General features: G+C 41.6%; 5 protein-coding genes across 5 annotated transcripts; 3 read left to right on the forward strand and 2 right to left on the reverse strand.

Annotated features, from left to right (window-relative positions):
* Positions 1–2,765: 2,765 nt before the first annotated feature.
* On the forward strand, positions 2,766–5,112 carry BGZ61DRAFT_541718 (uncharacterized protein; the record flags this gene model as incomplete). The annotated part of the gene is made up of 4 exons (XM_046255080.1): positions 2,766–2,816; positions 2,873–3,034; positions 4,729–4,842; positions 4,897–5,112. 4 exons carry the CDS (start codon positions 2,766–2,768, stop codon positions 5,110–5,112), a joined length of 543 nt encoding a protein of 180 aa, XP_046093991.1.
* A 1,049-nt stretch (positions 5,113–6,161) lies between these two features.
* BGZ61DRAFT_541719 (major facilitator superfamily domain-containing protein) lies at positions 6,162–8,190 on the forward strand (the record flags this gene model as incomplete). The annotated part of the gene is made up of 6 exons (XM_046255081.1): positions 6,162–6,296; positions 6,376–6,432; positions 6,499–6,683; positions 6,766–7,785; positions 7,863–8,041; positions 8,126–8,190. 6 exons carry the CDS (start codon positions 6,162–6,164, stop codon positions 8,188–8,190), a joined length of 1,641 nt encoding a protein of 546 aa, XP_046093992.1.
* Positions 8,191–13,156: 4,966 nt separating this feature from the next.
* BGZ61DRAFT_487343 (uncharacterized protein) lies at positions 13,157–13,741 on the reverse strand (the record flags this gene model as incomplete). Its single annotated transcript, XM_046249959.1, has 2 exons — positions 13,157–13,376; positions 13,461–13,741. The coding sequence occupies 2 exons, from the start codon at positions 13,739–13,741 to the stop codon at positions 13,157–13,159; spliced, it is 501 nt and encodes a 166-aa protein (XP_046093993.1).
* A 418-nt stretch (positions 13,742–14,159) lies between these two features.
* On the forward strand, positions 14,160–15,831 carry BGZ61DRAFT_374342 (cytochrome P450; the record flags this gene model as incomplete). The annotated part of the gene is made up of 4 exons (XM_046242328.1): positions 14,160–14,738; positions 14,792–15,004; positions 15,077–15,301; positions 15,403–15,831. 4 exons carry the CDS (start codon positions 14,160–14,162, stop codon positions 15,829–15,831), a joined length of 1,446 nt encoding a protein of 481 aa, XP_046093994.1.
* Positions 15,832–17,622: 1,791 nt separating this feature from the next.
* BGZ61DRAFT_468221 (uncharacterized protein) lies at positions 17,623–19,175 on the reverse strand. The gene is made up of 5 exons (XM_046247861.1): positions 19,040–19,175; positions 18,757–18,982; positions 18,569–18,699; positions 18,350–18,520; positions 17,623–18,288 (listed from the first exon to the last, which is right to left on the reverse strand). The coding sequence occupies exons 1-5, from the start codon at positions 19,100–19,102 to the stop codon at positions 17,716–17,718; spliced, it is 1,164 nt and encodes a 387-aa protein (XP_046093995.1). The 5' UTR covers positions 19,103–19,175; the 3' UTR covers positions 17,623–17,715.
* Between the last annotated feature and the right edge of the window lie 916 nt (positions 19,176–20,091).

Genomic DNA, 20,091 nt, shown 5'->3' on the forward strand with positions numbered 1-20,091 from the left:
CTCTATATTAGGATTCCCCTAGGGTTACTATACAAAATATCCTGATAGCCCAAGCATTAGATAGAATTTCCACTTATACTGAGTTCTACCCCTTATACAGTCTGTCCTTTTCAGTTAAATAACACTTTTGCGCCTGCTACAGGGACTCCTATTAGGTAGCTGATAGCATTCAGTTTAGGTGAAATAATAACAGAAATTAAGGGGTAGAGGTAGAGAAGGGCTAGCAGGGATGTGTTATGCTCTTAATTAGCTTAAAATAGCTTATAATGAGTATCGGAAGAAGTAAAACCAGATATAAAATAAACTCCCTAAGCGCTAAAAGCACTAAAGTCTGCTACTGCTACTAGAGATAAAGATAAAAGGGGGGGGAGATAATAGGGGGAGATAATAGGGGGAGATAATAGAGTGATAGAAAGAGAGAAGAAAGAGAAAAAAGCCTTTTATCTTTTTCCTCTTTTTCTCTTTACCTTTCTTCTCTATACACACTAAGCCCTATTAATTATTAACAGCTAGTTATAGCAGCAGATAATTTTCCCTATAACTCAGACTACTGTATTATAGTCTGCCGGCAATATACAACCTATCTTATTTCTAAGGAAGCAGGCCGAAAGAGCTATCTGTAGGCAGCACCTTACTAGATAACTGAAGAGGTACTATATAATACTAAAAGGTTCTAGCTACTGTAAGGCCTGTGTTTAGCTTCTTGGAGTAATAGGTCTCCTTATCTCCTAAGTAAGAATTATAAGTGCTATAAGTGTTCCAGATGGGCTTAATACCGGCCCTATCTCTGATGTTAAAGTTCGCAACCCCAGAACCGACTTTGATAATAATGCTGCATCCTTCATAACCTGTAGTGGATACGCTAAATGCACTTATACGTGGTGTAAGAGTGTTATTAAGCATATAGCGCAAATCCAAATAGCACGGCCCGCTTATATTCAGGCGGGGGAGGAACTCGCCCGGTTCTAGCAGACGACTTTACGTTAGCTCTTCTATCCAAATTTATCCAATCATGGGATGACATTAATGAAGTAAAACCCACCAGGTTCAGGAACCTTCACATCATCAATTTTAATAAAAACGCCTGCACCTTCGTCGACTACTACAGCGGCCCTACATATAGTTGGGATGCTCATAGTTGATGTTTGCGGCTGTTTTTTCACCGACTTGGATTGACGATTGCATGACCAGTTCCAAAGGACCTTAGTAATATAGGACCTTTTGGATACAATAATGACCGCTTGCAAGCCGGTGTCCGCGTTCTCAAAATGATTGTTGCCTATGAAGGGCGGCGATATTCCTCTCGGCCTCCGTAAGATTCGGTGTCCGCTTGTGAGCGGGGTCGGCATCCGCCTGTTAAATCGGCATCCGCGCACCTTTCTCGGCATGACGGTAACTACATTCCGGACACTCCGGAAGACCGATCGTGGTGCAATTGATTCCTGCGTGGAAACAGGGGTATTGGATGTTGCCCGTGTGAAACGTGGTGCCATCGAGGTCGGGGGTCACCGGCATAACACACAGTATCCTCGCCATTGTGTGTATCGGTATCACTCTGGATATGTGGCCCATAACTTGAAACGTTTTAGTCCAGACCGGGTCTGCTTTAACCTAGATTGCGCCATCCATCGAATTAACTAAGTTATCGAATTTCATCTCTTTTGTTTCAAGGTGGCTTTCCCGAGCACACTACCGAGCTCTCACACCTGAACAGGTTGTGGTGTGTTAGTTATAAGCCTCTGGCCCATACTCAAGAAAGCCTCAATTGCTACTGGAGGGTGATCTGAAAGGAACATACATTCCCGCATATCGGAAGGGCTGACCGAAAACTGGAGCATAGGGTACGATCTCTGGCCTGTATGTATGCCTGGATATTAATATCTAAGCAAGGACTCCAAGAATTACCAACGTATGTACCAATGGATGAAAAGAGTATTTCAATCTCCTATCTCAACTCAGAGCAAAGTTAGATTGACTGTAGGCTCGGAAAATTCTTTTCTGATCTCCTCAGTCACGCCAGACATGTCGCACAAGTCCTTGTCGAATATGAAATCAGACCGGGGAACCCAGCTTCCATCGATGCCATTGCGCGCGAGACTACAACCGTCCCTAATAAACCGATACCAACGGGCTTCAAAGTGTGGGCTGTGGCCCAACGAGGCTATTTACTGAGGTGGATTTGGCACAGATCGGGCCGCAAGTTCGGGCCCGTAGGGGTCCGGCCGGCTCGCCGGTACGTATTTTCACAGCTACGGGAGACCCGACAGCGGATGCAAGGGAGGAAGACTATCTATCTGAACCCGACCCAAGCCGTGGTTGTTTGCCCTAGTAAATCTGCTGCCAGATTCCACATACCACGTATTTCTTGATAACCTATTCTCTTCCAACGACCTTTTTCGCCGGCTCCGTCAATTGGGTCACGGGCCCACAGGCACAGCCCGCCGTAGCTGTGGTATCTACATATCCCTCGTTAAGCTAAAGGCTGCGGATAACACGGCTGCCGGCAGCCTCGAATTCAACGCTCTCAAAGCCGTCCTAACGGTAGATAACAAGGTCAGTCAGGAAGAAACAGTTATGTTGTATTTCCCTACAAATTTGTCTTCCGCTAGGTCAATGAGATCGTATGAAAAGAAAACGCCCTCGTGCTATTCCTATCAACCGCGATTACAGGCGATGAAAGGAGTGACCGCCACAGCAAGAGGCCGACAACAGACTAAATCCAAGCACGGCCAATACAGCGGTTTTTCGGCGATAACCCCATCAAAATGATTTATATCCCATCCATCGCTGCTGCTTACAACAACGAGATGAACGCAGTAGACCGCGGCGACCAGCTACGTGCCTATTGGGGCCCTAACCGCCGTGTGCGTAGGGCGGCTGGAAGACCCTTGCTTGGGACTTTCTATCAGAAATAGCCCTTATCAATAGCTTCCTTTACGGCAACGAGGGCAGCCACAGTGGAAGCCGGAGGTATCATAAGGCAGTTGGCGGCAACGCCTTGTTAATGGCCTCGTTGCAGCGTACGCAGCAGAAAGTCAGTCACGTCAGAGGTTTCGGGCTGGAGACAAATTTACGCCCGTCTCACAGCACAATTGGGTCCGAAATAAGAATCCGTCGGAATGTCAAGCTTGTAGGAACGTACGGCTAGGCGAGGGTCGGCCGCGTCAGCCGTTGCAAGCAGCCAGCGGCAACAGCTGCCGAGCCGTATGGAAATCGCGGTATCGGTGCAAGGAGTGTGATGTAGCTCTTTGTAGATCGGGAAATTTCTGGGACTTCTATCACCATATAAAATATGTGGGGGTGGAGGTACCTTTCATTTGCTTTACTCTCGTTGGCTGGACCCCATTGTACGCAAGCGAAGTGTTGCCTTACCGCACTCTATGGGATAACTACGGTCCTGACGGCCCTCAGTTAGGCTGAAATCAGGAGCTTCTACACACATTTCAATGCACCCTTCCTATTAGATGCAGCAGTCTTGAATCCAATGCTTCCCCTCGTGACTGTTCCCCGATCATCAATGCTGACCAAGAGTAGAGAGTCAGGCGATGTTGATGGAACTCGCCCTCTAAGAATGTAGCTTTATTCGTCGGAACGGACGGCCGAGCTCCATCTTATAAATCAGCATCCTCGAAAGCATGCTTGGTAATATACAGTATTGCTCTAAGTATTTAACACACATGCCTCACGAAATTACCATAATCATTTCGAGCTCATATCAAGATGAACAGGGGATGCCTTATAATCCACTTTTTAGAATTTTCAGCTTTCAATTAAACCAGTGTTAGATCGTGACCTCGGGTGGCGGTATAAATGTCGCCATCAAAGATAAAAGTTGCTATCGCACCAGACGACTACGGCAAAAGTGGAATAAACACTCCGCTAATGCGTAGTATAATAATAGCCTATACTGGATATAATATACCCCCCTAGATTAGCAATAATAGAGGTAATCTATAGCTGCTATAACTCTACTATATAGCGCTTATTTCTGCTAAGATTCTATAGCTTTATTTATACTGGTATACTGATGTTTATATAGCTGACTGTAGCTAATTATAGATCCAATTTTAATAGAATTTGAACTTATAACCTCTCTAGTTATTATAGAAGGAGCCTATTCTAGCTATAATAGTAATTTTCAGTAGAAGTTACAGGATATTATCCTCCCGGGCTTATAACTATTATACCAGATAATTACGGCAAAAGTGGAATAAATACTCTGCTAATATATAGTATAATAATAGCCTATACTGGATGTGACAGTTGCCACCTATTGCCACAGGCTTAGCAAGCAGCTTCTAGTTGATTCCATATAGCTTAGAAAAGGCATAAAAAGCCTGCTCTGAACCTTAAGGAAAAGGGAAGAAGAATCTGAATTGATATTACTTGATCAATCAGTTCTGCTATTGCATATAGCAAATTGCGTATCTAACAACCAGTTAAACCACTGCGAACAAGTTCCAATTATTAAGCCGCAGAGCACATAGACCCAAATTTGCGCCTCGTGCGGACTCCGCACTGCGGAGGCCATGGGAACCCGAGACCCCGAATCTGGACCCCGAGACCACGCGAGAGCGACGAGAAACCTAGAGAATGAGACCAATTCGAGAATAATCGGAGGAGCTGATTGCCGAATGTATGATCTACCGCCAAGGAGACACCATGAAGAATGAAGAATAAATACAGTTACCTCGTCGTCTAACACTGCCACAAAGCTAACATGAGAAGCCAAGCTTGATCACCGATATTACATTGAAAATAAAGGTAGCAATTGCTGGAGCAGCTGGAGAAACCGACACGATTATTGTGAATGGTCTTCTGGCGTCAAACTCGACGAAATTTGTATTATACATCATCTCTCGACTTCCGTCAGTATAATGCTAATATATCCAATAGGAAGTGACAGCTCTTACTCGGCCGTCTTCGCTGCAGAAGCCAGAGGTTCTTGAGCTCAAGCGGAAAGGCGTTCATGTGGTTTCTGCCGATTTTGATGGCCCCGATGATCAGCTTGCAAAGCTCCTGACGGGAATCGACGTGCTGATCGCGACTATTAACGCGACTGGAAATGAGCCAGATACAGCTCGCAAATGCTGCCAAAGCTGCAGGCGTTAAACGTTTCGTGCCGTGTTTCTTCGCGACAGTTGCGCCTCCTAAAGGAATGCTACGGGTGTATATGAACGTATGAGGGGTGTTGTCGCCGAAGCCCAATCCCACACCCAAGAGGAGTAGCACCAGTTGTGTGAGGTGGGTTCTCTTCTCAAGCAAGTCCAGTATGCTTAGCAGAGCTTGGGTTGAGTGAGCGAATGAGAAGGATCAAGGCAATGGCTTCTCTGAACCTTCTCGGTGTCTGGGCCATGGGAGGTAAGGATTTTGGTCGGCAATGGAAATGTGTGCTTCAGAATCCAATTTTCTTTTTTTTTAAAAAAAAAAAAAATCCATTCAGTTAACAATTAGAGCAGTGAATACAGTTCCAGCAACGGTTCCACATTGAATAGCATAACCCGTAAACGGACTGGAGGACATCAACTGCGAGCTTGTGACGACCTGCTGCATGAAAGTCTCTGCATGGGAAACACGACCCCGGAATCAGACAACATCACAGTTAAACTCCTCCGAGCTGTGTGGCATATCGTTGGAACACATATCCGCCGCCTATGCGAAGGATGTTTTTCTAGGTCACCACCCGAAACCCTTTCGGGTAGCAGAGGTTATCATGATTGCTGTGCATTACAACACGGAGAAAATGATGATATTGAGGGGCCAAATAGGCTATTGCAATTAATGATAGTTACGGCCCTAATTCGGCTGCTATCACCGACTCCGTTCGTAATGCTGATGATGTCTCTGTCTCAAGCCCCCGCCGCCCATGCCCCCAGCGCGGCCTCCGCTGCTGTTCTAACCTGCGCCGCCCGTGGCCCCCCAGCGCGGCCTCCGCCACCACACTATTCCTGTATGGGAACACCACCAGGCGGCAGTTGGCTAGTGTGACAAACGACACGAGCAAATGACTGATGGGATTTTAAGAAGCCCTATTCCAGCCGGTATAATATCGAAGTGTGAGTCGTCGCCTCATAGCTAAGTTCTCCTCTTCTTAACGCCTCCCTCATACAATCCTGCTCTTTGGTCTCTGAAGCATCCAAACAACCCCTACTCTAGTCATCATGCCGTTCGGAATCATCGATGTGCGCACCGACGTGCCGCTCACCGGGACGGAGCTTCTCATTCGTCATGATCGACCGGAAGGCATTGCAGATGGCGACAGTAATCAGAGGCAGCTGAAGCGCGTTATGCACAGAGTATGCCGCCTTCCCAGTCAGGAGACCCCGATCTCCTCCTAGTCTAGCAAGCAGGAATGACTAACAATACCTCTTCTAGGGAATCGAGATTATCCTTATTCCACAACCATCGGACAATGATCCCAACGACCCTCTAGTGAGATATTCCCATGTGCCCCTTTTTGATAGCATTAAAGGAGGAAACCTAACGGGAGTACTACAGCTTTGGCCAAGATGGAAGAAGGAAACAGCCTTCGCTGTACTATTTATGAATAACATCATCTTCGCAGCCGTGCCGGCTCCACTTCTGGCGGCTGCAACATACGCTGTGTCCGTTATTCTGAACGTGTCCATAACCAAAGTATCTCAACTTTCGGGCTACCAGCTGCTCATTGTAGCTGTCATAGGGTTTGTTATCCTCCCCTCCCTGGGAATAACTTCATTGCAAGCCTCTCCGGTGGTAAAAGCTCACAAATGTACAATCCATTAGCCCCCTTGTCTCCGTCTTTGCCCAAAAGTACGGCAAGCGACTGCAGTTTCTGCTGGCTGCGATTGCCGGCACCCTGGGGACAGTCGTCTGCATAATCGGCTCCCAGAAGATGAGCTACAGCACCCTACTTGCAGGCCGCATGATCCAAGGCTTGGGAAGCACCGCCTGGGAGAGCTTGTCGCTTGCGGCCATAGGCGACATGTTCTACCTGCACGAGCGCGGCTTCCGTACCGCCTTGACCGTCGCCACGCTAACCTGTTCGACCTCTCTCGTCTCCATCATTGCGGGTGTGCTGACGGAGCGATGTGGCTGGAAAGCTGTCTTCATTGCCGTCCTGCCCTTCAATGCTGTCGGTTTGCTCGGCGCCATCTTCTTCCTACCTGAAACCCAGTACCGGAGATCGCTCCCGGCTGCAACGGATGGAGCAGATGCCAGCTTCGCAAACCCCACAAAATCGAATGGGCAAGAGGTTTCCATCATCCACAACGAACAGGCGCAGACGACCAAGGCAATGGTTGGGTACTGGGGGGGCCTGATGGCTTGGTCGGGGACCTACTCGGACAGGTCGATCCTGATCCTCCTGGGTGAGATCTTTATCCACCTGATCAACCCGGCCGTCATCTGGATCTTGCTGGTCAGCGGGGTCATCATCTCGCTGTACGTGGGCACAGCGTACATCACGGCACAGATCTGGACACCGCCCCCCTACCTCCTCACCGTCTCCCAGAACGGCTATTTCTACGCCGGCAGCTTCATCGGCGGTGTTCTGGCTACTGTGGCGGGGCCCATCTGCGACTGGATGACGCGGTTACTGTCGCGCCTGAATGGAGGCGTCTTCGAAGCCGAGTTCCGAATCCCCGCCAACATCATTGGAATAATCTTCTCTGCGCTTGGCTGGTTCATGTTCATGTGGGTCGTTGACAACCCACGGCCAGATGGGTATTACCTCGGCGCATTCTTCTACGGTGTGGCGTGCGTTGGGTGCTCGTTCCCGGCGACTGTTGCTTCACTGTACATCCTGTACGCTTCTTCTATTTCTTTCGCCGCCCCTCAAAGTCTTGAGATGCCTTTTCACAGCTGATAATTCAATCCTGCAGTGATTCATTTCCGAAAGATGCGACAGAAATATTCATCCTCCAGATGATGGTCAAGAACTTTATGTTCTACGCCTTTTCCACATTTGTTAACGACTGGGTTGCCCGAGCTGGACCTGGACGGCTTTTCCAGACTTGGGGCATTGTGGCCTGCGCTCTCATTGCTACCTCTATCCCCATGTGTACGTACCTCACATTCTTGTTACATCCTAACGTGGGGTCGATTGAGGTGATGCAAAGGCTATTTATTAACATATCTGTGGCAGATATCTTTGGCAAGGTCAACCGGAAGTTTTATTCTAAGCACAAGATCCTCAAATCCCTTGTCTAGAGATCCTCCGCGAACAATCAACGTTGCCCCGAGGTGGCCAAGGCTAGAAATGTGAAGGAACTTGCGATTATTGGGTCTAGTCCGGGAGGATATAATTTTTGTCAATTTTCTTGATATGCCCCCTGAAGTTCGAACGTCCATTTTATTCGAGGTTTGGGTTTGGTCCCTGGATTGACCCCCTAGGCCTTAGAATCATTAGTGATTCTAGGAAATAGATTGTATCACGGCATCCTTGTGCTCCTTTATATTGGACACGGTAAATGACACAATCAACCCCAGTGGATCTGGAAAGGCGTCATGCGGTATAGAACTGCGCATGAGGATCCCGCCGCCTCCACCTACCGCCATTCCTTCATTGTGCAGTCACAGTTGTTGATGGCTACCTCGATTCGCTTGAAGAGGGCGGGACGGCAGGGACGAAGGAGTCTGTGTAGTCGGTTTGCGTGTGCTTTCGACGACAAAAACCGCTTGATATAAGTAATAAGAAGCTGGAGGTCTACCGCGAGTATTAAGACGCCGTGTCTATGCTAGCAAGCGAGGAAGGCTAGCGGTGGTTCTATGGTAGCAGGGACTTCTAGTGCAGTACTGTAACAGTTATGTCTTCTAGTCTGCTGTAGATATAGTCTAGGGTAGGCAGAAGGCTAGTTGCTATAGATAAACTATAGGTTTATATTAGCAGAGCAGTTAGGATATTACTTATAGAGTAAATATTATATCTAGTAATAGTTAAATATAGTAATATATAGTAAATTAAAGTAATTAAGATAACTAAATTATATTAATAGCTAAATAGCTACTTATAATAAATATATACTATTTAATTATCTATATATTAATATAATTAAATATAATTATTTATATAGTAATTATAATTACTAATAATTAAAGGTAATTATAAAGTAATTATTATAAGTATAATTACTAGTAATTAAAAGTAATTATAAAGTAATTATTATAATTATAATTATTAATAGTTAAAAATAATTATAAAGTAATTATTATAATTATAATTATTAATAATTAAATTATATTTTATTTTAAAAAGCTAAGAAAAGTAAAATTATATTTAAAATTTAATATAAATTATAACTAGCTCTTAATAAGAAAATATAGTATTTAAATTTACTGTATTTTTATTATATATATATTATAGTTATTAAGGCTTAAATTTTAAGTTTTAAGCTGCTTTTTTCTTTTCTATTAAAATTCTATCTAACTTTTTTAATTTATAGCTATTCTAATTTTAATAAATATACTAATAATTTCTATAACCTAACTTAATACCCTAAAATCCCTAATATCTATAATATCTCTTATTTAAATTTCCCTTTTAGCTAGTACTTTAAGTAGCTAGTATTTATACTAGCTTAATATAATATAATAACTTCTTAAATTAAAAGTTATATTAAGCTTTAGTAATATTCTAGAAGAAGACTTAACTTCTTAAATTAAAATTATTAATATTTTTAGCTAAATTATAAAATATAGCTATTTCTATTTAAATATATAAAATAAAATTATAAATAAAAATTTAATTTTTTTATTTATTAATTTTAATTTTATTATTAAAAAGTAAATAATATTTAAAAATAATTAATATAATTTATTAGTTTTTATTTAAATATTATAAATAGTATAGTAATAGCTTAAATAGAATTTTTTTTTTAAATTTTTTGTAAAAGGAAATTTAATTTTTATTTTTTTAATTTATTTTTGAAATTTTCAAAAATTTAAAATTATATTAAAGTTAGAATTTATAATATAAATATAATAGGTTATTTTTAAAAAGAGCTATTTAAGTAAAATTAATTATATTAAAAATTAATTATAATAAAATAAATATTAAAAAAAAGTTAATTTTTTAATAATAGGAAATAGTTAGTTTTTTTTATATTTTATAGCTTAAAATAAAATAATTATTTTAAAATTATTAATTATAAATAATAAAGTTAAAGTTAAAGAAATTAAATAAAAGCTTTAAATAAAAATTAATAAATAATAATCTTATTATTTAATTACTATTTTTTTTAATATTAAATATTGTATTTATTATTTATTTTTATTATTTAAGATTACTATATAGCTTTAATTTATTTAATAATATTAAGTAAAGCTAAAAAAACTAAATAAATTATAATTAAATTATAATATTAATTTTATTATATATACTAATTATATATTTACTTATTTTATTTTATTATATATAAATTATTTTAATTATTAAATAATTATAATACTGAATAAGGCTAGTGATGAGTTTACCAGTATAAACCTAATAATAATAACAAGCCCTTTAAGATAGCAGAGCGAAATTGCAGCAAGGTTTTCATCCTATAGCTAGATAGCTAGAAGGTTTTTCCTCTCTAAATTAGTTAAAGGAGTTTTATAGGCCTAGATATAGGTAAAATAGCATATACTAAATAAATAAATAATTATAATAATTTAAAAGTATAAAATTCTTTAAAATTATTAAATAATTTTTATAATTTATTATTTTACTATAATTATATAGCTAATTAAATAGTATATATTTACTATATATAGCTATTTAGTTATTAATATAACTTAATTATATTAATTATCTTAACTTATTATAATATATATAATAAGTAAGTAAAATAAATAAGTAAGTAAAATAATATATTATATACTTAAAAATTACTAATCTTAAAATTCTAAAAACTTATATTAAATAATTAAAACTCTAAAAAAAGAACTTTTATAAATCTAATTTTATATGAAAAGTAAAAATAATTTTTAAATAATTTTAAAAAAATTCCTTTATATAAAAAATACTAATTATATAATATAAATATTATTTTTTCTATACTCTTCTATATAAAACTTTTATAAAAATATAATTAAATTAATTTAACAGTAAAAAGAAATAGAAAATAACACCCAATTTATTAACTTACCCTAAAAGAAATATACAAAGAGTTATTATATAGGTATCTTAGCCAGTTAGCCTAAAGCTACACTAGATTATATATATAAGATCGAATTAATCTAAGGCTTATATCTCCTAATAGAAAAGTATCTTATAAGATAGAATATCGAGTCAGTCGCAGGAAGGTTCGCTAGTAAGGCATCAATAGGGCCTGCAGCAGCCCGATATCTAAGGGAGGTTGAAGATAGAAGTTGGATAGGGAATGTAATAATAGCAAGAAGGCTCAAATAAATCTCTTAAAAATAAAAGCAATTAATTAATAGACTCTCTAGCAGCCTTAAGCCCTTCCGGCCTTTCTAACTTCTAGGAAGAATCTCTAATAAAAGGAAAAGTGATAATTTTCCTCTAGTAACGGTACTTACCTTCTTTTTTAACTTTATTTAGGTTACTCTAGAGATATCCCTATTAGTAACTAGTTAGTTTAAGTATTTCTAACTGCCTGTTATATTAAATATTTTTTTCTTAATATATATAAGTTATTTTAGAAATACTAGCTATTTTAAGCTTAATTTTAATTTTTTAGGACTTTTTTTAAGTATTTTTCTTAAAAGTGAAAATTCTATTATAAAGTAAAATATTTTACTTACTTATTTATTTTACTTACTTATTATATATATTATATTATTATATTTAATTATTATTAAATATAATATTTACTTTATAAATAATACTTTAATTACTTTATTAATATAAACTTATAATTTATTTATTAATAACTAGTTTTTTACTTATTTTAAATTATATTTATAGTAAATTAAAAGATATAATTATTATATTAAGTTTTTTAATATATAATTTTATTAATAAATTTAAATTTTAACTTTACTTTTTTTATTAAGATATTATAAACTTTTTCATAATATAGTAAATATTATAATATTATTAAAAAAGTAATAAAAATAATATTAAAGCTAGTAATAAATAAAATAATTAATTTATTAAATAATTTTTAATTAGAAAAAAGCTTATTAAACTTAAATTTTTTAGCTATTAATAAATTGTTAAAAATATTTTTTTTTACTTAATATATTATACTTCTAATTTAATATTACTTTTTTTTACTTTTTACTAATTATAAATTTATATTAATATTTTATTATTAAAGATATTTTATATAAATAGATTACTTATAAATTATATTTTTATTTAAAAGTACTTAAATAATTTTTTATAGTATTAATTATTATTAAAGAGTTTTTTTTTATTAGTAGTATTAAATTTCTTTTATTTTTTTAAAATAAAATAAAATAAAATATTATTTACTTTACTTATTAAAGATATAAATCTTACTATTTATATTAAGCTTTTACTAACTTTAGTCTTTTTTATTAAATTATAAAAAAGATTAAAAATCTTTTTAAAATAAATATTTATAAGAACATTAATAGTTAAAACTAATAGATATTTATTAAGTTTTACTTCTTTTTATAATATTATAACCTTATTAATTAGTAATATTACTAAAAAGATTTTCTACAGCTCTTTATTTATATTTACAGATACTATATTTAGTTCTATACAGATAAGAGGGCCTTATAAGAGCTTAGTTTCATACGTAACTGAGTGCACGAGTTAGACTCACCATATTTCTCGTAGAGGTCACTAAGTAGGAGGTAACGAGTCCCGGTTAACAAGTGGTAGGCGTGCCATAAGTTAGAAAGCTTGGCGAGTAATGGTCCTGGAATTCGAGCGAGGGGATGGAAGAAGACATTGTAAATAACTGGCTGAGAGAGTTTGCTGTTAGCCTGACACAAAGCAAAAACGGTTGGTCAAGCCGGGAGCATACCAGGCAAAAGGCAGCGAGAATGAGGATAAGAAGCTTTTAACTTGGGGCTGGAAGATGAACCTCTAGCTTGGGTTCGAAAGACGACATGTTAGCCCAAATTAATAACAAGACAGGCTATGAGTGAGTATGGGCGGCGTGCAAATTGAGTGTTGCTTTGATACTTACTTATGTACTATCGAAAGGTTGCCATTATCGTTACCGGTGGAGCGGCCTGGGACCCACAAGTGCGGTCACCGAAACTCGGGTAAGTTGGATGTGGAGTAAGTCGGTGACCGCTGAGCCTCTGCCTTGTTTAACTGTTCCCTCGGTCCAATGATGATGATTCCTTTGGTAATCGGCACTGTCGGTACAGCCTTCCCCGCATTCGCTAGTGCGGGGGGCAGGGGCCCTTGCTTTGGTGACCCGCCCCCAGATTCTCTCCAGATTCTTTCCAGATTCTTTCCAGATCGCCTACAGAATCATCATCATCATCATCATTGTGTTTGTTCCTCGGGGGCCACTCCATCGTCCGCTTTGCTTCTCCAGCCTCGTTACTTGCACATTGTACATCTCGAGTTGATGGCAACAATCGTTCGCCACTTTTCGCCCGACACCCCGCTGAGCGTGCGAGACCTTTGAGAATACATCTCTACTCTGAAAGGTGCACCAAGCAGCTCGGGGTATCCCCAGGCTACGCAGCAAGTCTCGCCTCCACCTTGGGTCTCCGAGCTTCCCACCATCGAGACCCCACAGGCACAGGCACAGTCACAAGCCGCCAGTATGACCGATGGCCCATCGCCTTCCGTGTCTGAAGGTGGCCTTGACGGTGCATTCATATCAGACGCAACGTGTCAGCGCCGTAGGTGACCCCCACAGCAGCTGAACCCCCCCAGCAGTGAGAGAGAGTTAGGTAGCTTGGAATAACCTAAGGCATTTCAGTACTTGGAATAGGAAGGGTAATAACCTTTAGAAAGGTCAGAAATATGAATTAAGGACCAAGATCCTTCTCCCTACTGCCGGGTTGAACTGCGATCCGCTCTCTCGGACATGGGGTCTAACACGCGGAGTCCGCGAATTCCGTTTCCGCACAAATGGTCTAGAATCTTTGATGCGGACTCCGTGGTAGTCTTGCCCGCAACTTGTCTTATATAAGTGCTAGTCCATCCCATCCACAGTCTAAATCAGCTTTACGTCATTTGGTGACACCTCTCCACCGTTCAAAATTCTCCAGGACAAGCCATTTCTGTCAAAACCATGCCAAACTTTAGATCCAACGCCGCTGAGTTCCTTCACTCTGCCTGGCTTCGGCTAAGTGTAGGCCAGGTTTGCGTGCTGATCGTCTCGGTTCTACTCCTCCATTGGGCCAAAAACAAATACTTCACCCGCCTTCGGCATGTCCCTGGGCCATTTATCGCTGGCTGTACAAGGCTATGGAAGTTATACCACGTCAGTGGTGGCCAGTTCGCAAGAGTTCAGATTCAACTTCATTCGCGGTACGGGCCAATCGTGCGTGTTGCCCCGAACGAAGTCCTTATCTCCGATCCTTCTGCTGTCAAAATCATTTATGGCCATACCTCGAACTTTGGAAAGACAAAGTTCTACATCCCCTTTGGGAACAAAGATAACGATGACCTGTTTACCGACCCAAACATTGCTCGACATGCTCACAACCGCCGAGAGATCGCCGCGGCGTATAGCATGACTTCCCTCGTCGAGCTGGAAACATTTGTCGACAAGTGTACAAGCACCATGGTCGAGAGACTTCACAGCCTATTCGTTAAAGAGCATAACCCTGCCGATATTGCAAGTTGGCTCCAGTACTACGCGTTCGATGTAAGTCACGCGAAAAGAGCCCTCGCCATTGATGTCTGACTTTGTGTTAATAGGTCATTGGCCAAATCACTTTCTCGCAACCTTTTGGATTCATGAAAGAGGGGAAAGATATACAGAATTGCATCGCAAAACTTGAGCGGTATTTGATCCGTGGTGCGATATTCACGGTGATACCCGAATACTGGTCGTTATACTATGTCGCCACAAACCTCCTTTCAAAACTGGGTCTGATATACCCCCCTGGCATTGGTATCTTCAACGACTTTGTTGGCGCGCAGATCAAGGCTCGGCTGGACCGCGGAGACAACGGGCAAACTGACTTCATATCAAGACTACAGAAGATGGGACGTACTCAGCCTACGATCTGGCGTAGCTGTTTCGCCAATGTCGCCGCGGGGAGTGATACTACAGCAATTAGTCTGCGGTCAATCATGTACTTCCTACTCAAGAATCCTTTGACATACAGACGTCTTCAAGAAGAGATCGACACGTTCAGCGATGAGGAAAAAATCAGTGATCCGGTTACGTTTGGCGAGGCAAACAACATGCCCTACCTTCAGGCGGTACGTCCTCAAAATGTTCTTATTATGCATACTCTTCTATCACGTGTAGCCCTTAAATCGCATTGAACGATTTCTCAGTGTACTGACCGTATGTATATCAGGTAATGAAAGAAGCAATGAGAATACATCCCGCCGTTCAATGGAGCCTCCCTCGTTACGTCCCCAACTCCAACCTCCAAATCGGCTTGTTCACTCTCCCTGCCGGATCTGAGGTTGGTGTCAATCCATACGTAATTCATCGTAGCAAATTAATCTTCGGTTACGATGCCGACCAATTTCGGCCTGAGCGGTGGTTGGAGGATAAAGAGAAGGCGCGCGAGATGGATCGATTCATGATACAATTTGGGATGGGATCACGTCTGTGTTTGGGTAAGAACATCTCATTGATGGAGATGTCGAAACTGCTTCCACAATTGCTGAGAAATTTCGACTTTGAGCTTGTTGATTCAGGGGCCGACTGGAAGGTATCAAACTTTTGGTTTGCCAAGCAAAGTGAAATGGACTGTTATGTAACTAAGAGGAATAAATAGTACCGGTTCCACTAGTCGATAATACGAGACTTGACGTTGTGATCATGCGCGTCCCGTTTTTCCCTTCCTTCCGCAACTACAAATGCTTGAACTCTGGTGCTCACCTTTGTAAGAAAGAGGATATCCCCTCTTGACAATCGCGAAGGTTAAATGTGGAATAGTAAAGTGACTTTTCATGGACCGTGCGGGTGTCGAGGTTGCCGTTCTCAAGTACGTAGAATTGTTAGAGAGAAGCGGCAGGATAATCAATAGGCCGGGTGGTATAACATAACATACCCTTGAGGACCGCACTTTTTGCATTCTGAATGACGGGGCCAGAAAGACCAGCAATTCTCTCCGCAAGCTTTATTGCTGCAGGAATAACCCCTGGTGGTGGGAACACTTTGTTGACAACACCGAGTCGCTCAAACTCCGATCCGTTCGCGGAATCGCCGGTGAGTACAAGCTCTATTGCCGAAAGGAAGATTAGTCTCCCCGACGCGAGAGGCCGCCTAATTCCGCGAAATTGGACAAACTGGAAGAGAAGACGATTGTCGAACGCGTACTTGACATGGATTCGCGATCTTACCCTCATCGGATTGGTGACGTGGAAGCTATGGCCAATCTCCTACTCGCCGCACGAGGAAATTACCCGTCGGAGTTAAGTGGGCTTCTAAGTTCATTAAGCGACAACCAGAACTTGGGACGCCTCATTTGCGCAGATACGACTACAAGGGGGCCCTATGCGAAGATACAGACGCGATAAACGCGTGATTTCGCCTTGTGCGGAACGTGGTTGCGAGATACGGCATCGCGGATACGGATTCTAAGGTCGGATCTCTCGTCATCAGGGAAGCTCTCCGACGTCAATTCTTAAAGCTATCGACCACTTTGCAAAGGGGACACGAGGAATCATGCACAAGATCGCCCTTTTGGAGTCGGAGGTTAGGAACATTTGACAGGAGAATGACACCCTAAACCGACGCCGCAGAGCCAAAAAAAAACAAGTCTCAGACAAGGAGGAACCCTTGCTGTAGCTAAGGCTGAGAACATCCAGGCCCAGGACGAGGTTAACGTACAGGTGAAGCAGAAAACGCAGCAAAGTAGTGGTCGCGCGACGAGGTTCGAGCCGAGGAAACGATGCTGTGGTGTCTGCAGGAAGACGGGACACAACGCGAGAACTTGTCAGGTAGTGATCTCATCGTCTGAAGGAGACGATGAGTAGTGATTTTAATTGATTTAAGGCGTAGGGGCGGAATGTTCGTTTGGTTGTGGTTAGGTGGCCAGCTCGGGGGTTTGGCCAGCTTGGCAGTGGAGTACGTTAGTAGAAATTGCATGCGTAAAATTAAGCTTATTCTCCTCATCGCAATAAAGCTCAAAGGGCACCGACCGAGTAGCCAAACGAATGAGCAAGCAATCAGTGGAGGTATAATGTGCAGTTAGATGCCCCGTAAATCAATTCTCTTCAAAATACAGGTAATTTAAGACTTACAGGCTTTACTTACACAAAATTATGTAGATATTGATTAAATTCTACTCTTACAATAGAAAAATCTAGTCAACCCCTCAATTCCCTCCATCTTATACAAGACATTCTAAGGAAAGACCCCGTCGGATATCACGCATTGCACTACTGGTAAACTAGCTACATACGTCACGTAGCATTGACCTTTTATCAGCGCCATCACAAGCCACATCTCAACACCTTAGATTTGAGCCTTGGATCCGCGATTGTGTGTTTGATGAGGAATAAACTGGAAATCGGACATATCTAACTTCGTTCCTCAAGGCTCCTTTGCGCAAACCCGAACCGGTTTGCCTCTCATGTGATTGGTAGAGGGAATCAGTAACAACTGCCAAGCCGACTCAATCCAAGGCTCATCAAGGGAGCATTATTGACCACTATCAGGGTAGAAACTTTGCATCTCTCAACCTGTCAAACGCCAAGATGTATCCCTCGCCTGGTCCTTTCGTCTCTTGGAACCCAATCTCTCGGCTAGCCCCTAGGTCAAAATCAATACGAACCGTAGTAAGAAGTGACGTCTGGAGGATATCCCATTGCATGGCTTCCAACGCGTTGTCGACAAGACCATTCTCCCTTATCCAAGCTGGCCACTTAGCCTTTTCAGACATCAACCACTCTATTCCTTGAGGTTCTCCATTATTCTGCATAGAAGGACCAACACCATCCAGACCAAAGTAACGGCAGAGAACTGGCCATTTGGCCTCCCATGTGACTGATTCCCCGTCTCCCACGTTGAATGATCGCCCGTGGCTTTGTTCAGGGGACAGGGAGATATGGATATCGAATCGCGCTACGATATCTTGTGATGAATCTGTATGTATCGCTGTCCATGATTCCTGAGTCCCTGGGAAGGCGCACTTGACCCCTGCACCATTCATAGATCGATAGAAGGAAAGATATAGACCAAGTGCCTGAGCTATGTTCATAGCATTATGGCGAGGAACGAAGCCCGGCTAAATCTCAAGTTAGCCACATCAGAACTCTTTTCAAAAAAATTGTAAATTTGCTACGTACAAGAAAGGATGCTCGGCTTTCAGACCACTTCCAAGAACCATGAGCAGCATGCTCAACCATCTTGTCGAATTGCTTGTAATTGAATATCTTCGAAGCAAACGGCTCTGGCATGCGAGGAAGGTCTTCCTTCCAAGGCGCAGGCGGAAATCCATATCCAAGAATACCATAGCCCTGGCTTAAGTTAGCAAACACTCGGGGTAATAAAACAACCCAATTTACCTTTCCTCCTGTCTGCAGTAGAAAGAAATCCAATTTGGGACAAAGAGTATTTGCCGCACTGAGAGCGTTGTCGATCATGACCGTGTTAGTTAGTACTACCTTCTCAGGGCTGCCTCCGTGGCCAGCATATGCTGGTGATCAATTATTTAACTTTAAATGTTCAATTTGTTTGGAGATGGGTTACGCACCGGTGTAGTAGATGTGTGTCACGTGTTCAATACCAGGGATGGCCCGCAATGTCTCCAAAGTCTGGTCTTTGTCGGTAAGATCCAGTCCGCTGTGCAACTCAAGCCGTTCATCTTGCGGAAGACGGGCCTCTTCTACCGTTATGGGCCGCAGGCTCAAGCCCAACACACGAGAAAATGTGTTAGTCGACGGGTACGAAAGGCATTCATGTAGCAATCCCCAGCCAGACTAGTAAGTTTCGCATTAGCAGCCTTACAGCCTGATAAATGAGATGTAAACACTTACGATCCCTGAGGATCCAAGAATAAGAGCCACTCTCTCTTGATTTGGTGCCATGGCAATAGTCATACTCGTGCGTGAGTCAGAGTTGAAATGACCACTCGTCTGAAATGATAAGCTGCGATAAGAACCACAACTTGTAGAGTACACCTCCCGCTTAGAACCTTTTCTTTTAAGAGGTTTTAGTCGTTCTTACATCTCTTCAAAAAGTCCCTGCCGGGGCCCCGGGTTCTAAATTGAGCCCGAGGATAATTTGCACGTTTCCAGTCGGCTTAAAGTTATGCCGAGTTCGGAGACTTTTGTTTTATTCTCCGCCTAGTGCGGAAAACAGCTGATACTGCAGCAGGGGGTGTCAAACACAAGATACGATGCCATTGCGTCTGAGCATGGGACCGACATCGTCCTTGTACTGGAAGTTCAATCCACACCAGTGCAACGAGGAGGATGGCAATATCTTAAATTGTCACTAGAGGACCAGTGAAGGGAGAGAGGCACCGCTTGCGGCGGCAATAGCGACATGACACATCCAAGAGACGGAGAGGGGAGTGCACTTTCACCTTTCCTTTCACTTTCGGGGCCATAGTGACCCGACAGCCCAGTCCACTCCGCAAGTCAGGCGCTAAGCTAAAGGTTACCTTGGCGCTGCCACTGATTAACATCAGGTTATTATATGGTAGTTCACTACTTAAAGCACTGGTGCGTTGTGTAGGCTTTATGGCGGAGAATCCTAAAGCGGAATACCCGTCCTTTATCGTCCGCTTCTAGCAGGAATTAAGCTACTGTACCTCTAAGATGCTTCTACTGTTACTAGCCCTATTAAGAGTAGACTAAAATGTTAAGATATATTAGTTAACTATATTTTAATTTCAAAATTAAAGAACCCATTTTTCATTCTGCCATCCACTCTATTATCCGCTCCGCACTCCGCTCCGCACTCCGCTCCACACTCCACTCTGCCCACTCGGTTGTAATAACCCGCCCGGAAATTCCAGGCGGAATTCCCTACTTGGGACAATCCGTAATCTAGATAACAAATACAAGAAGTTTCCTGCTACAGT

Source organism: Ilyonectria robusta (assembly GCF_021365365.1).
Source record: "Ilyonectria robusta strain PMI_751 chromosome Unknown BGZ61scaffold_71, whole genome shotgun sequence".
Lineage (NCBI taxonomy): Eukaryota > Fungi > Ascomycota > Sordariomycetes > Hypocreales > Nectriaceae > Ilyonectria > Ilyonectria robusta.